This window comes from Globicephala melas, chromosome 4 (assembly GCF_963455315.2).
Source record: "Globicephala melas chromosome 4, mGloMel1.2, whole genome shotgun sequence".
NCBI classification, from domain to species: domain Eukaryota; kingdom Metazoa; phylum Chordata; class Mammalia; order Artiodactyla; family Delphinidae; genus Globicephala; species Globicephala melas.
In genome coordinates, this window is record NC_083317.1 from 18,878,840 (window position 1) to 18,895,806 (window position 16,967).

Here is a 16,967-nt window from a genome sequence, read left to right on the forward strand (position 1 = left end):
CGGAGGCTCACGAGGCACAAGGGAGCCCAACGCCCCAATCCGCTTTGTTTTACACTCTGTCACTTTGCCTGCACAGTCGTACACCTCAACCACCCCAAGGAAGAGGACGCTGACTCGGGGCAGTGGGGATTGAACTAGGGGAAAGGCCAGTCCAAGTGCGCATGCGTACAAAACAAGGTTTCCGAGAGTGAAAAAGAGAGCAGGTCAACTTGGGAGAAGGAAAGATGGCGGAGGCGTCGCCAGGGGACCCGGAAGCACTTACCCTCCACTTCCTCCTCCTGTTTGGCCTCTGTCTCACCTAGAGCCGTCCGGTCGCCGACTGTCTCCGAGACGCTTCCTGTCCGGTGAGTGTCGACCGACTGAAACGGCGGCCCATAATGCATTGCGATGGCGGTTAGGCGGGGGGGGCGGAGCCAGGGCCGGAAGTAAAACGGTGGCGGCGGCGGCGGTGGCGGTGGTAGCTCTGGCAGCTCGGCACCGAGTGCAAGGTGACTGGGAGGGTAACTGGACTCACTTGGCCTCTAGGGACGAGCATTCTGGGTTTCTTCACGAGGTCTGGGATGCCTATCACCTCTGCCCTTCTGAAAGAGAGCCGCCTGTATCCTGGACACCTTCACGGTCTGGCCCGGAGTCATTGCTGACCTCGGCGCCTTTAGGCCTTGAAGTTTGCGGTAGACTCAGTAGGTAGCCCTGATAATACCGCTCTTAGGGCCAGCCTGACGCTCAGGGTGGCGTGGGAGGCAGGGGGGCCGGCGCTTCATGGACCCGCCGCCCGGCTGGGGCAGCCAAGGTCATGCCCGCGGGGCCGGTCTGCAGCCAGGCCTGCTCAGCCCTGGCGCGCGGGCGATTGTTCTGAACTACAGCATTTAAAAGTAGAACGTAAGAGGGGAAAGGATAATAGTAATCTTAAAAGTTTGCAACCCACCTAAAAACGTTGGTGGTGCTAAAACTTGGTTAAGCAGCTTTGTTTTACATCACGGATTCCAGGAGGGAAAAAGAGAGCCGGTTAAGTCAGGCGAGTTGTGGATTGACTTCAGCAATGAACATGCGCCGAAATCGCAGCGAAAGGCTGGTCAGTCATCATTGTAAACGGGAGAACCGTGCTCCCTCTCAGCACAAGGCCGCCTCTTACGCTGTACCCTTTTCTTGCTGTTGCCTTCCCCAGTCTTTCTGAGTGTGTCAAATCCCTATCATAGGCTGGCGTGGCCCCTCATAGTACTCGAATAGAGAACTTAATCATAGTTGGTATTTTATACCTTTTTGTGTAATAACATGTATCTTTCTCACTAGATCTTTAATCAGTGGGGAAAAAAATGAAACGGAATAAAGGAAAAGGAGCAAGTTTTGATAGTGAGATTATGTGTTCATTTTTTAGATAAGTTGAATTTGAGGGCCCGGTAGGACTTAGGAAAGGATGAGAGCTGTCGAATGTATAGGTTTGGAGTTCAGGAAAAAGACCAAAATTAGAAGTGTGATTTGGGAATCATTCGTACTTAGATGATAGAAATAGAAAAAATGAAAATGGGTTTTACCCATGTTGCAGTAGGAGTAACATGATCTTTGCAATGTTAGACTTAGAGCAAATTAATTGTGGGAATATGAATAATTTAATCACTTTTCTTAAACATTTTCTTATCTGTAAAGGAGGGATAAGAACACCTTTCTCTGTTTCTTCACAGTATTGCCATAAGGGTACAAGGAGAGAATATGTCTAGAAGTACTTTGCAAAATACCTAGGGCTGAACAAGTGTTAGGTGACCACGTTGCAGAGTGTTGTGTGTTTTTACGTTGCCAAAGGGGAAAATATACACTGAATTGCACAATTTGAAAAATATGTTTGTGTTCTGTCAAATTCTACTGTGTAACCTGGGATCAGGTACTTACCGCTAAGCCTCAGTTTCTGTGTAAAATGAGAATGCTATTAAGTGGCACCTTAAGGTCATTTGTTGTTTGCTTGGAGTCTCCCCTCCCCCCTTTTTTTCCTCTGATGAGGTATACGAGTGATGTATGATGAAATCTTTAATTTCTTCAAATAGTTTTCTTTCATGCTGGCAGGTGAAGGATATTTGGTTGATTGTAGGATTTCTTTTGGTGGTTTTTATGTGCAATTTCAGGGCTTCTCAACCTTAGCACTATTGACATTTTCGACCAGATATTTCTTTGTTGTGGGCAGGCTATTGTTGTTATTGTTGTTGTTGTTATAGGATGTTTGGCAGCATCCTGGTTTTTATCCTCTAGAGGCCAGTAACACTCGCCGCTATCAAGACAACCAAAAATGTCTTCAGACATTGCCAGATATCTCCTGGGGGATACCGCCACCTGTATTTGAGAACTGCTGTGCTACTCCATTGTCGTCTAGCTTAGTGCTTTCCAACTCTCATTAGTAAAGGGCCATTTTCCCCTCAACCCGTGTGGATATTTTTGAAGAATACAGTAAAAATGAATTACTGGAAAAATTAGTAGATGAAAGACAAAACAATGAAGACACACAAAATATGAACTCTTTTTGTATTATTAAATTCAACAGATATGAATTACTCTGTCAGTTTGCTGTAAAAGTTTCTAAATGCTTATTGCCAATTTTGGTATTACTATAGACCAGTAAGGCAATACTACCGCTGGTCCCCAGACCACACTTTGAGCAGTAGTATTATAATTTAATAGTAGTCCAGTGTCAGTGAGATGATGCTTATTGTTATTGCTGTTATTAGGTAATTTGGGGGGGTGGCATGGGAAACATGTTAGCATGTTGGGTTTTCGCTTTAAGGTTCAGAAATTTTACCAGGCTGTATTGAGGTGTGAATCTTTATCATCATTCCAGAAGGGTTTGGTAAGCCCTTTCAGTTTAATCAGCCTTTCTTCATCTTGGGCAGTTTTTTCTAATTATTTATGGTCTCCCTATTTATTTCTTTTCTTTTGGAATTTCTGTTTGCATACAATTTTTTTTTTTTTTGCATTTGATCTTTTCAGGACACTAAATGAGGTCTCAACTGAGATCATCCTCTAATTTATATACTGTAATTTTTTAGTTAGATGACCATGTATTTTAGCTTCAGGAAGTCTAGGACTTAGAAGTCTTTAAGTCCTTATTTTAAAAGTTCAGACTTTCTTCTCCTTCACAAATTCTATTTCACTGATTAGATTGTACTGCTTGATTTTTCCTCTCTTGTTGGTGGGCTCCCTTGGACTAGTTGCTGTCTTCCTTGCTGGTTCTTTTGGACTTAGATTTGGTTTTTACAGTGTCCTTGAATGTCTAGAATCCTGCAGTTGTAACAAGCAGAGCAGTTTCTTTCCCTGTGGGCCCGGGAAGTAGAAACTGAGGCTCAGGCAACTGTCTCCAGGCTCCCTGCACAGCTCCCTTTTTGCCTTTTGAGGGAGTCAGGGAAACCTGGTACGTTAATTTGGGTATCAGTATTATTCTTTTTCTGCTGAGGGTGGGCAGCCAAGACTAATAAGTTCATGGAGAAGAAAACATGCCATCCCAGATTCTGAGCTTGCTTTCTGCGTCTGACCCTAGTGGAGCCACACGCAGGCCTGAGTGGTTCCTAACTGCTGCTAGGTTCCAGGGCCTTTTGGTTAAGAAGCAAAAAACTTGCAGTGTGGGGTAGAGAGGGGAAGGGAGCTATGGTCAGGTGACTGTTCTTAGTGTTTACTGAATTCTGGTATGATTTAAGTTCTGTAGCAATTAGTAGAATTAGATGCCCACTATAACATATTAACAGGTGTTTTACAATTATATCTATTTTAAAGTATCTTCACATTCTGGTGCTTGTTTCCAGTAACAGAATCACCATGATTCTTCAGAGGCTCTTCAGGTTGACCTCTGTCATTCAGTCTGCAGTCTCGGTCTCTTTGAGGAGGAACATCGGTTTTACGGCAGTGGCATTTAATAAGGAACTTGATCCTGTCCAGAAACTCTTCGTGGACAAGATTAGAGAATATAGAACTAAGCGACAGTAAGTGGGTAGATAATCAACTATGGTGTACGTGTGAATATTCAAAGTATGTAAGTTTTGAGATGGTAATAAAAAATTACTTGGCGTTTGAAAGTGTCTAAGACCTTCACTGAGCTGATCTCTATCATAAAGGTTCATTACCTGCTCCAAAGAAGAAGATGAGAATCTTGATTTTTTTTTTTTAAGTCCCAAATTTTCTCTTCCTTATATGGGTTCCAAGGGAGAATCCCATTAAATCTAGTGCCATTTTAGATATATCCCTACTATAGTGTCATTTATTATAAACTAGAATCAATTCATACAAGTACATGGGATCTTGGAAATCATTTAGGAACCATATTTGAGAAAAACTAAGCCCCTTAGACATTGATTAGCCTAAGGTCATAAAACTAATTGTGGGGAAAACATAATCAAAATATTCTAACTCTCAATTCAGTGCCCTTTTTGTGACATCATGATTTGGGGGAAATGTATAGACACAACATTTTTCCTTTAATGCTACTTCCATATTTATATATTTCTGGGAATATCAAAAGACTCCTGCTTCATGACATAAAGCAAGTCCAGGAGCAACATAATAATAGAACCACACAGTTTTGGAGATGAATGATGACCTTAGTATGAAGTTCAACGCCCAAATCTTCGGAAAAGTGATACAGATCAATTCAGAGTTTTGTTTTATTTGGTTGTCTACCATGTGCAAAGTGCTGGACTATTAACAGTGGTGGGCTACAAAGAAAGAAGCCACTTTGCATTTACACAATATTCTTTTTTTTTTTTGCGGTTCACGGGCCTCTCACTGATGTGGCATCTCCCGTTGCAGTGCACAGGCTCCGGACGCACAGGCTCAGCGGCCATGGCTCACGGGCCTAGCCGTTCTGCGGCATGTGGGATCTTCCCACACTGGGGCATGAACCCGTGTCCCCTGCATCGGCAGGCGGACTCTCAACCACTGCGCCACCAGGGAATCCCTACACAATACTCTTAAAGTCTGATGGGGTAGAAAGTTTCTAAGCAAGTAAATACAATATAAGTTTAAATAGGTTAGATGCTAAGATAGTGACACATTCAGTGTTTGGAGAACTCATAGGAAGAAATGCTCCTTTCTAGCTGGTGCATTTTGGAAGGCGGCTTGGAAGAGTGAATGTTTCTAAAAGCTTGTGGATCCCAGAGCTGGACAACAGTCATCAAAGTATCTGGTTGAAGGCTCTATCTAGAACTGAACTGTATATCTCTATAGCTATTAATCACATGTGACTATTCAAATTCTAATGAAGTGTAAATAAAAGTTCAGTTCCTCAGTTGCCTTAGTCACATTTCTATTGCTCAATACCAGATATGGCTACTGGTTACCATGTTAGACAGCACATACATAGAGCATTTCTATTATCACAGAAGGTTCTGTTGCACATGCTGATGTAGAAGAACATTGGGTCCATAGCAAGAAACATCATTAACAAGTTCTTAAATTAGAGCTGGCTCAGTATTTTTTGTGGAAAATCTGTAGCATAAATAAGATCCTATGCTTTTATCATAGGCATGGGTGAAAATATTAGCCTTGATAGAATTTTCACTTATAGATTTTTTTATTATATTCATTGATAAGTGAGCAGTAACATTCTGACAAACAGAATTTGTGTAAACACTGCTGGTCCATGATGCTATATTTATCTTTCCAAAGCACAGCTCTAATTTTGTCATTTTATTGCTTAGCAAACAAAATACAAAGTCCCAGGCTTAACATTCTCAGCCTCCTGTGATCTGGGTCCCGCTGGCTTTTCCCTCTAGGCTGTTTAGTGTTCCCCACATACAGCCAGTGCTTTACCACCTCCTCATCCTTGCTTTTTCAGTCTTAGAATGTCTCAAATTAAAATCTGACCCAAATGCATGGTTTGTCACAAATGCCACCTTTTTAAAATGAAATTTCCCTGTTCAGCTTAGCAAAAGTGATCCCTCAATTCAAGTAGCTTTTTGGTAAACCGTGTCTTTGTAGGTTATCACCTAACTCCCTTACAGCATAATTGTTTATAAACATGTTATTTTTTTCTTCTAAATGGCAAAACTTCTGGGGGTAGGAAGTAATTTGCTTCTTTGTTTGGCCCCTGTTATAGAGACTTAAAGTTTTTGAATGCTGTCCAGTGGTGGTTGATCTAAATCATAGTGATAGTAGATAACTGAGTGCTCACTGTGTGCCAGGCACTATGCTGAGTGGTACATGTACACAATCTCTCTTTCTCTCAATGCCACCATCAGGTAAGACTTCGAGTTGTAGATGTAGAGTTTAGTTCACACGGTTTGCTCTAGTTCACACAGTTACCAAATTGTAGAGCTGACGCTGAAACGGAAGCAGTCATTCACCCCAGACCCCGCAGACTTGGCCGTTATACCTTATTGCTGCTTAGACCCTGAGAGGTTGACTTTTAATAAGTATCCTTGATACTGACAGACGTTGAATGTTAGAGGTTTGTTTGAAGTTGCTTCATTTATGTGAAACCTCGTAATAGTTAAAATAGTTTGAGCTGAAATTCAAGTGGAACTGCTTGTTATCTTTCAGAAAAGTCTGCTTTTCCCTACATATAGAAGATCTATGAAACTTAATTTTGTTTTTGTAAACTAATGATTAAAATCTGTTTTCAACTTGGTCGTTTACACAACAGGACATCTGGAGGACCTGTTGATGTTGGCCCAGAGTATCAGCAAGAACTAGACAGGGAGCTTTTTAAGCTTAAGCAAATGTATGGTAAAGCAGACATGAATACGTTCCCTAACTTCACATTTGAAGGTAAGTCTTTTTAATCACAGATTCATTGTTGTGGGAGATCATTTTAAGTGGAGAATATTTATACTTGGGTTGTGTAGAGGATTAAATGACAATTACGTGTGAATTTATTAGAACAGTGACATGTGCATGGGAAGCTCTGGGATAAATGCCATTGGGGTAGGAGATCACATAGCATAGAGGTTAAACGGCAGGGATCTAAAATCAAACTCCTGACAATATCACTTATGAGCTGTGTGATTTTGGATAGTTAATTGGTCCCTCTTTCTCATCTGACATTTGGGGAGAATTATGCTGTTTTCCTCATAATGATAGTTGTAGTTAAATGACATAGAGAGCCTGGCTCACTGTAAGTCCTGAATAAATCTTAAGCAGTTGTTATATTTCCATGTAGATGTTTCTTTAAAAAATCAGAAGATTGATGAGTTAAATATTAAAACTTTCTAGAAGATGAACTTTATTGCAGTATGGCTAAGCTTGAACCTTTTATTCCTCTTAGATCCCAAGTTTGAAGTCGTCGAGAAACCACAGTCCTGAAGAAATAATGTAAAATTTATCTGGTAATTTGTCCTAGATTAATTGTATAACTGATCAGAAGTAACAGCATAAACATACATTTCACAACTGTCATATGTTCTTTTAATTCTGATTTCAAAATAAATTATTTGGTGGTGTTGGGTGTACACTTGAGTGTATTGAATTCTGTGTTTTTAGATCCTCCCATTTGGTTATATCAAAGCAGATGGAGACCTTGGATTAATTGGGTACTACTTGCAAGATTCTTCTGAGTGCAGGGGTGTCCTTTTTGTTGCGGAGACTTACTGCTGGAGGGGAGCCACCTGACTTAAGGAATGTTTGCTGCGGAGAATGTTATACCCGTTCCCAGAATATGAAGAAATGGTTCATAAATCCTTTTTCATAGCTTTTTCAGGAAACTCAAGTGTGATTGTGAATATGTCCAGGAACATCCATTGTGTTTTAACTTCCATCTCCTCATATGTTAAATGCTTTTATTATCCCAGTAACTCAGATCCCTCCTCTTCCCTTGCAGTGTAATGATCACAGTGTCTTTTATGGGGCTATATGGATAGATCAGGGGGAGCTGGGAGCCAGAGAGGGGAGGGTTCTACAAAGGAATTTCCTTTAAAATATTAAGCTGTAGGGCTTCCCTGGTGGCGCAGTGGTTGAGAGTCCGCCTGCCGATGCAGGGGACGTGGGTTCATGCCCCGGTCCGGGAAGATCCCACATGCTGCGGAGCGGCTGGGCCCGTGAGCCCTGGCCGCTGAGCCTGTGCGTCCGGAGCCTGTGCACTGCAACGGGAGAGGCCACAACAGTGAGAGGCCTGCGTACTGCAAAAAATATATATATATATTAAGCTCTGTGGTGGTGTTTGCCCAGCTGATGGAAGGTCCAGCAGATATGATGTGCCAGAGAAGTGGCAGAGCAAGCACATCAAAATTTCAGAGAGTAGATGGTTTTATTTTTAATTATTCTTTTTTAAAAACAGGAAAAGCAGTTGTGCCTTTTTCTATCTGACAATCTGTCTGACTTATGTCAGTAAATACCTGTCTTTAGTAAAGCTTTAGAGATTTTCTTCAAAAATGTGAAGTCAAAAATACAGCCTTTCTTATGAGGTTAGCTCACTTCAAAAGAGAAATAGATTTTTACTATGGCATGCCATACTAGCTGAAGTCTCAACCTGGTGAGGAATACTTTTCAAAAGATCCACAAATATTTCCTAATGATATAGGTGTGATTAGTAAGATGTGAAGAGATGGAATTGGGGAGGGTAAAGTAGTAGGAAGAAACTGCCCAGTTTTCTTCAAATGAAGCTAAGCAATGATGGGTCAGTTGGACTACTTTTAAATAGTTGTAGACGTTGAAACAGAATTCGATGTTTCATTATGGCACCATTAAAGGTAACCAAGGAAGCCTCATTGATCTGTTCCTTTGTCTAACCTCCCCTTCCCTGAAGTGGCTCTACTCCACCTTCCTGTGGCAAGGAAGCAGCCTGGGGTCAACAGCGACCCTGCCAGTCTAGGTGGAGATGGGGCTGACCCTTTCCGTTCATGTTTCCCTCCCCAATTCAGAGTTTAGTTGAATTTTACCTTTTATAATCTCACACCTATTCATAATTTTTTTTTGTCTGTCTCGCAACTACTTGGAGTTTGCTTGAACATCCCAATCTCTTCATTATGTAAACAGAAGGACTCTATTTGTGGCTTTCTGCAGGGATACTGTGTTAAGCATCCTACTCATGCCCTATATCTTAGGGCTATGCATTTAGCTAAATTTTGACCAGAGAAGTGCTCTTGTTTTTTTTCCAACTGAATGCTGTAGTGGTGCTTTGAGTCATGGATGTTAACCATTGCCCCTTCTTCCTCATAGCCCCTTCAACTTTCTGGTAAGGCTGCCCCAAATTTGCAAACTCCAGCCTTTATCTGTTACTTCAGCCTACAAGAAAGTGGTCCTGCACTTAGCATTTGGGACCACCTTATATGTTATTACAAATGACCTCAACTTTCTAGGCTTTTAGCTGTTTAAAATGGCATTTTTCTCCCTTGCCTGGTGGTGTGGGCTGAATCGTGTTCCCCTAAAACTCCTATGTGGAAGCCCTAACTCTCAGAACCTCCCAATATGATTGTATTTGGGGATTGGGACCCTTAAATGGGATTAAGTTAAAATGAGGTTGTTAGAGTGGGCTTGAGTCCAGTCTGACAGGTGTCCTTATAAGAAGACTGGTGTTCTTATAAGGGCATATTTGAGTTGAGGAAAGGTACAGGAACTGGAAATGGACATGTGCCTGCCTGTTACGTGTCTAGTACTCCCTTTAATAAAAATAGCAATAACCAAAGAGGGCTTCCGTTGTAGGCGATTTTTACTTAAATCCATTTAGTGTAGAATTTTTGTTTCTGATTGTTGCTACCCTTGGTGTGGCAGGCTTATAAATGCTTACTCTGGTTAGATTCTTAATGTATGAGTTCTTGGAAGGCTCTGTGGGCTATAAAGTTTCCTATTATGCAGATTACCTTAAATGGGTAAGGTAATCTCTTCCAAACTCCCCTCAGCTCCCACCTCAATGGTCCAGTTCACAGACTCTTATTTCAGATGTTTGCTCTCAGACACTGGCAAGAAGGCTCAAGGCCAGCTACTTTCAAAGATGCCTACTTGACCACAGGAAACTCACACATCCTTGCCCTGAGACACAATGGGAAGATAGATGCTTCACCATTTCCCCTGCTCTCTACCTTGATATCTTTTTCCAACTCTCTTTTCACTCTGCTCAAATAGCTCTTTGCTTCTTGGCATGTGCCTTCAATTGTTGCAGGTGATTCTCTTTAAAATTCTCTTTACTTGCCTTGGGGGGTGAGTTGGGAAGTAGAACTCACAACTTTGGCAAACGCACACGACTTGGACAATTCATTCTGTCTCTCTCCATTGCTTCCCACCCCCAATCCATCCCTACACACTTCAGTTTATGGATTTTGTGCGGTGGGGTAAAGGAGAGAGGACCAGGGTAATAATTTCAGGGTAGCACAACTGTCTCTTCATGAACATCAAAGCAGGTATTTATACCCAAATTAGTTACGGGTTTCTTTAGAAAGTGAGGTACTTGTCAGCCTTCAGGCAACAGGAAAAATCCCAGTCGACATTCTGTTACATGAATATGTCTTTACATATAAAACTTTTTCTAATTCTTTTTGCTATATGTTATCCTAAAATTTAGAAAACTAGGTTTCTTGACCTACAGCAACTTCAGTATAATTCATGGTAGTTAAATATTTGGAAGGAAAGGAAGCTTGAGAATGAAAAGTTAAATGGCAGGGGGCAACTTTAGGAATCTAACTACAGGTCATAAAAAAATCTCAGTTTTTACACCATCTTTAAGAAGCACTTCTATGTAGCACATTCAGTATTGAAAACAGATCATAAAATGGAGCTTTAAAACCATCTGCCCTCAGTCTTAAAGAAGTTAAACAAGTCCTTTGTTGACACACTATTCATTTGTTTTGACATTTTTAGTAAAAAGTATAAAGACATACTCTAGTATGTCTTACTTTAAAGTAGAAAAATATTTTAAGATCTTTTTAAGGACTGTGTGGAAATGGATGCCTAATAACTAATAGGAGTAGAATAAAAGTCATGTCTGTCCAGCCTTAATTCATGGAGCATTAATTTGTGTGACTCTGCATAACAAATGAACTGGATTATAATAACATTGCAAAATACAGTATTAATATTCTAAATCTATGGAGAAATTTTATCAATAAATACTCTTTAAATTGCCCTTTCACAAGTGCTCTTTTGATCTTAAAAAATTCATTTAGCACTTACTGGATACTGACTACACATTAGATACAGCTAAATACTTTGGGGCTTATAAATATGTATGTAAAACGTGGCTCTTTTCTCAAAGTGGTTCTATTAATAGATTGGTGGTGATGCCAGAGATGTACATACATAACTGTATTAAGAAATATAAGACCAACAAGTGCCATAAGAAAACCAAGTGCTATGGAAATTCAAAGAAAGAAACTTCTTCCAGAAGGGAGAAGAGGGAAGGCTGCATAGAGAAGGTGGAATTTGAAAGATGTCCTGAAGAGTAACTAGAATCTACATACCTTGTGATTAGGAGAATCAGCTTTCCAGGTAAAGGAGAAGAAAAAAAGGGTCGTTGAGATGCAATGACCTTAGTTCAGTTTGAACATGTGGCTGAACAGGTAGGTGTGACAATATGACAACGTGTGTACGTGGGGGGAGGCCCTGAATTTCAGGGTAAAATGTTTAGACCTTGGTGAGAGACTATGTAAAGGAAAAGAGTGAAAGGTTTTCAGCAAGGGGATGGGAGAAAAGGGAGAAGGGAGTTGACTGTTCAAGAGAGTAATCTGGCAGTAACTGTTAGACTGATGGGGTGTGTGAGGGGGAGACTAGAGGGCAAAGGAGCCTTCAGGACAGGAGAGATTAAAAGTGCTACCAAGTGTATATGTGTCCATGCCACGCTCTCACTTTGTCCCAGTTTACCCTTCCACCTCCCTATATCCTCAAGTCCATTCTCTAGTAGGTTTGTGTCTTTATTCCTGTCTTACCCCTAGGTTATTCATGACTTTTTTTTTTTTCTTAGATTCCATATATATGTGTTAGCATACGGTATTTGTTTTTCTCTTTCTGACTTACCTCACTCTGTATGACAGACTCTAGGTCCATCCACCTCACTACAAATAACAATTTCGTTTCTTTTTATGGCTGAGTAATATTTCATTGTATATATGTGCCACATCTTCTTTATACATTCATCTGTTGATGGACACTTAGGTTGCTTCCATGTCCTGGCTATTGTAAATAGAGCTGCAATGAACATTGTGGTACATGACTCTTTTTGAATTATGGTTTTCTCAGGGTATATGCCCAGTAGTGGGATTACCAAACGTAAAATAGATAGCTAGTGGGAAGTAGCCACATAGCACAGGGAGATCAGCTAGGTGGTTTGTGACCACCTAGAAGGGCGGGATAGGGAGGGTGGGAGGGAGGGAGACGCAAGAGGGAAGAGATATGGGAACATATGTATATGTATAACTGATTCACTTTGTTATAAGCAGAAACTAACACACCATTGTAAAGCAATTATACTCCAATAAAGATGTTTAAAAAAAAAGAAATTAGAAACTAAAAAGTAAAACTAACAAAAACATTTGTTATTATATAAAAAAAAAATGCTACTAAGAGAGGGGGTACTTGAGGGAGGAAGGTAGCAGAAGACAAAAGGTGTGAGATAGTAGCCGGAGATAAAAAGTAGTGACAATCGTGCCAATGAATGAGGAGTCTGTGAATAAATGGGAGGTTGAAAATGGAGATAGGGAGGGTGGTAGTGGTAGAGAATATAATTTAAATGGTGGTTAAATTTAAATCGTGGTTAGCTTCAATCTTGAAAAAAATAAGATTAAAGATTTGGGTATCTGTGGCAAGGGGATGAAATGATCCACCATGGCATTTACCTGGGGTAGGGGCAAAGGGAAGGCAGAAAGTATCACAGGCTGTGAGACTAGGCAGGGTGAAGGGAAGCTGTCCTAGGAGAGAAGAATTTGAGAATTTCAAAGGAAGGAATGTTGGGGGCAGAGAAAAAACATCTTGTGTAAAACATCCTGCATCGGATAGACCTGGGTCACATAGACACTGCCTCTTCACTTGTCAGCTTTGTAAACTTGACAGTCACTGACTCAGTTCATCTCAGTTTCCTCATCTGTAAAATGACGACATTGCCCTCTTTATACAATCGTTGAGGTGAATTTGAGATTTTATACAGCCTCAACTCCATCCACCCCCCACTTCCACGACATATATAAAGTGTTCAATAAATAGTTGTGACATTTTACTTTCAGAGCATTTTTTCAGCATTGGAAAGGTTGGCAGGCACCCAGGCTGAGAGATGAGATTCTCATCTTAGGCAGCTAAAGCGTTAGCCTTGTAGCTACAGACAGTAAGAGGGACTAGTTTCCTGGGTTTCATTTGAATAACAATAGGTGAATGACTCTTCCCCTGCACCATTAAATGGGACTAAAAAATTGAACACGTTCAGCTATTTTTATTAATGCAGACTTTAATCAGACAAAACCACCTGTGAGATGAAGTTTTTTTCAAGGCTGTATTGAAAAACAGTTGTTCCAGATTTAGTTAGGTTAAACCCCCGAGTAAAAACAAATTAAATCTGGTTACAATGATAATAATTAAAACTTGCTATTAAAGATACTAACGCCCTAACCTTTATAAAACACAATTTTACTTCATGAAAACAAAATCAAAATGCTCTAAGAATTATAATGATAGTTTTTTGTTTTTTTTCTTTTCATGCTTCATCACCAAGAGTTGGGAAACTATGCATGTGGACCAGATCCTGTCTGTGCCTCCTGTTTTAAGAACACAAACATGACCATTTTAAAAGTATTGTCTGTGGCTGCTTTCATGCTACAATACCATGACATGAAAAATGGCAGAGTTGAGTACAGTACAGGCAGTTATGGCAGGGACCATATGGCCTACATGTCTTAAAATATCTACTACCTGGCCCTTTACGGAAACTGTTGGAAGAGGTCTGGTGAGAATCACTGAATGTCACAGACAAGTGGGGGCAGTGTGACAACAGGCATCTTCCCAGTGACCTGGTGTCCAGGCACATATTCGGCACTTGGTGAGTACTTAATCCAACTGTCTGTCCCGTGAATCCTGGCGATTTGCTCTGCCTATTGGGCAAAAAGAGTGGACTCCTTTAAAAGCAGTTTAACCGTGTTCAAAGTTGTCAAACGTAGTGAGGGACCTTTTCGTCTAGATTTGCCTGGAACTGGAAATGCCCTAGCCATATTGTCTTTTCAATATGAAATGAATAATCAAAATAAGTTCTGGATGATTATGCTTTTAACACAGTCTAATTACTCTCCCTATTACATGGATCATTGGAATTTTCACTTTGTAACACTAGCTGGAGGTCTTTGTGATCTATCAGTTTAGAAACCAGATGATCGGACCCATTTTTCATTTCATTTCTCCTGTGTTCTCTATGTATCAAGCGTAGCACCAGGTGCCAGGAGCCACCCTGAGCCGTTTCATCTCATTTTACTTGTCAGGCAACCTGTCCTCCCCTCCATATCCCTGACTTTGCCATAAGCAGGGTTGGAAAACCACTGGCCGTAACAGCAAGGGACTCGGCCCAATGCAAAATTTCACTGCACAAATTTTAGAGACAGAGAGATGTGAAGTCACCATCATGCAGGGACAAGTATCTGTAGGGTTATGTGTGTTGGTTCCAATGGCGAGTTCTGATGTCAAAGTCACCGATCCTCTTCAAAGGGGTCTTAGGGGAGGGAAATAGCAACAAGCAGCTCTGGGGGTGAAATAAGACACTTGGGTTTGTGTTTAACTCTCAGACTGATGTTTAATGAAGAAATCAACGGCACACACCAGGTGAGTGAGCTCTGGTCATTAGGTATTTTTCTTCATGTTGATTTTGGTTCTCAGACATGAAAGTAAACAAAAAGTGCAAATCCTTGGGTGTAAGACCCTTCCTGCCACTTCCCTTCTGTGAATATATTAGTGATAAATGAGCAACAGAATAATGAGACCAGAGGTTCCTTTTGCATCTGTCAGAGTATTTTCTGAACCCTCTAAATCAGACTCTTGCACAGAGGGTGCATACAGCTTACACTTTCACGCTCTGTGGATTAATTTCACAACCAGTATGATATATTTTTAGTAACTTACTCTAGAAGTTACGATATTTAACATTTCACAAGCCCCAGAATATTACAAAGTATTTTGACTCCTTTAACTTTGTCCAGACACAAGAAGGCAGACTGTATTTTAGCTGCTGACAAAACTATTTGTGTAAAATAAAAATTTCAAGTGATGTAGCAGTCATAAAGATTATACTGAAACACCAATTTCACCTCCTCATGTACCTCTTGGCAAATGTAAGACAAAGCAGAGTTTTATAATCTTTTAATAGTGCAACAACTGGGGTTTTGGTGCATCGCAAAGATGGAATTCTTTTAAATTATAAAGGATTTTGTGTGCTTGAAATCCTAGGAGAAGAAAGAAAAAACAAGTTTAAATATGATGTATTACTTAACATTTAAAGAAATATAGAAATCTTATGAATACAAAGATACATCCACTATGAGAATCTTGCAGGTACAAACCAGCGTATATTTAATTAAATCTGTTTTATGGGGAACTAAATAATTAAATACCAGGAGACAAATCCTTGAATGTTTGCCTAAAGAGCAAAGAAGTAGGAGTGGGAATTAGAACAGGAGAAGTCCTGTTTGCTGGGGGGATGCTACTGGCATCTAGCAGGTAGAGGTCAGGTAGTCCTAAGCATCTTACAACATACAGGACAAGAAAGAATTATGTGAAATTATAAAAAATTCGTTATATAAGCCTTAGAAGAAATTGTCATTTCTTATATAAATTGTTATATAAGAATTAGGAGAACATGACAGTAGTGCCAATGTTGAGAAACCCTGCTCTGGGGCAGAATTCAAATTGGACACTCTTGCTCTTGGCTGACGAGGGCAACCGAGCAGAAGACAAAGAAAAAGAGCAAAGCTTTTGTTCTTCCGACTCAGCCACAAAGTGTCTCTTCCTATTTGGTCCGGTGAGATTGTTTTACTCCGCACTCAAAGGAGTATTTTCTACAAATTATAGGAGCAAATATAGAGTTAACATGTTGCTTGTCTGCTAATTGATGAACAATATGCTTTGGTATTGCAAACCACAAAATAAAGTGATTTCCATGATAGATTGTGGAGTAGACAATTTTTTTAATTTTTGGCGGAAAAAAAGTCTATGGAACAGTATGTAGGTCTTAAAGGTTAGTGTCTATCAGAGTCACTTAAGTGTTTAAAATGCACGCCCCACCCAAGCTCTACTGAAAGGAAATCTAAGCAAATCCCTGCCACAGAGTACTAAGGAATTCAGGGAAGTAGCGCTCCATTTCTCAAGAAAGGGCTTAGACTTCTAAAAACATCGGGAACCTCCCTTCCCTCACTGTATTGCTGAAAAATAGTCCAGAAGGCTGAATAACCATGCAAAGAGCTACAAAATCTGAGCAATGATGGTATTTACTGCTTCAATGTAGTGCTTACAAATGCAAAAGTACACAAGGGTCCAAGCATCTAAATTATGTTCCCTTAACAATCTGAATTAGGTAATTCTTGCATCTTTTCAAGGATTTCTGAAATGTTCCTTTCTGCAAAAGCAGAGGATATTCCATATCCCTAAAATTTCCAAGTGCTTTGAATAACCACAGGAGAGTCCTGGAACCACAGATCTTCTGGAAGTGATCTGCTTGGTCAAGCTGACAAGAATCAAGGTACCTGGGTCCCAGCTTGGCCATTGTAATACTGTGAGAATGTGTGTCCTAATTTCTTCATCTATAAAATGGAGCTGATAATGCCAGATCTAATGATACTAAGGAGGCCGACTAATAATAGAAAACACAATGAGAGAAAATAATGGGATGGTGAAGCCCCACTGCTCTACAAATGCTGCCTTCCCAGACAGGGGATGGGAGCTAACGTTTATTTAGCTCCTTCTAAAGACCAGCGGTAGACACTAGTACAAGGTATACTAAAAGTGAAATATGCTTTAAAAATACTCACATTTTCACTCATTGCAGTGGCTTTAGATGCAGAACTACTCTTCCTGTTTGTGGAACATAAAAGACAGCATTTACTATATTA

At 40.3% G+C, this 16,967-nt stretch overlaps 3 protein-coding genes across 8 annotated transcripts in view; 1 reads left to right on the plus strand and 2 right to left on the minus strand.

Moving 5' to 3' along the window:
* The window catches only part of GABPA (GA binding protein transcription factor subunit alpha), a 33,753-nt gene extending 33,374 nt beyond the window's left edge, over window positions 1–379 (minus strand). The window contains exon 1 of the mRNA XM_030880948.2: window positions 263–379. The gene's annotated coding sequence lies outside the window, so the exon portion shown is untranslated. The remainder of the gene's footprint in view (window positions 1–262) is intronic.
* On the plus strand, window positions 72–7,418 carry ATP5PF (ATP synthase peripheral stalk subunit F6). Of its 3 annotated transcripts, none has more exons than XM_030880951.3 (4): window positions 72–344; window positions 3,780–3,956; window positions 6,614–6,738; window positions 7,235–7,418. In XM_030880951.3, the coding sequence occupies exons 2-4, from the start codon at window positions 3,793–3,795 to the stop codon at window positions 7,270–7,272; spliced, it is 327 nt and encodes a 108-aa protein (XP_030736811.1). In that variant the 5' UTR covers window positions 72–344; window positions 3,780–3,792; the 3' UTR covers window positions 7,273–7,418. The 3 variants fall into 3 exon arrangements, with proteins under 3 accessions (XP_030736811.1, XP_060153866.1, XP_060153867.1); XM_060297883.1 differs by lacking the exon at window positions 72–344 and adding an exon at window positions 350–488; XM_060297884.1 differs by lacking the exon at window positions 72–344 and adding an exon at window positions 495–680.
* Window positions 7,419–13,310: 5,892 nt separating this feature from the next.
* Window positions 13,311–16,967, minus strand: part of JAM2 (junctional adhesion molecule 2) — a 69,252-nt gene continuing 65,595 nt past the window's right edge. For all 4 annotated transcript variants that reach the window (XR_009563672.1, XM_060297886.1, XM_030880944.2 and 1 more), the window contains 2 exons: window positions 16,887–16,929; window positions 13,311–15,305 (listed from right to left, as the gene is read on the minus strand). Coding sequence is in view for 3 of the 4 variants with exons in the window: in XM_030880944.2 (XP_030736804.1) it covers window positions 15,273–15,305; window positions 16,887–16,929 (76 nt within the window). In the remaining variant the exon portion in view is untranslated. The remainder of the gene's footprint in view (window positions 15,306–16,886; window positions 16,930–16,967) is intronic.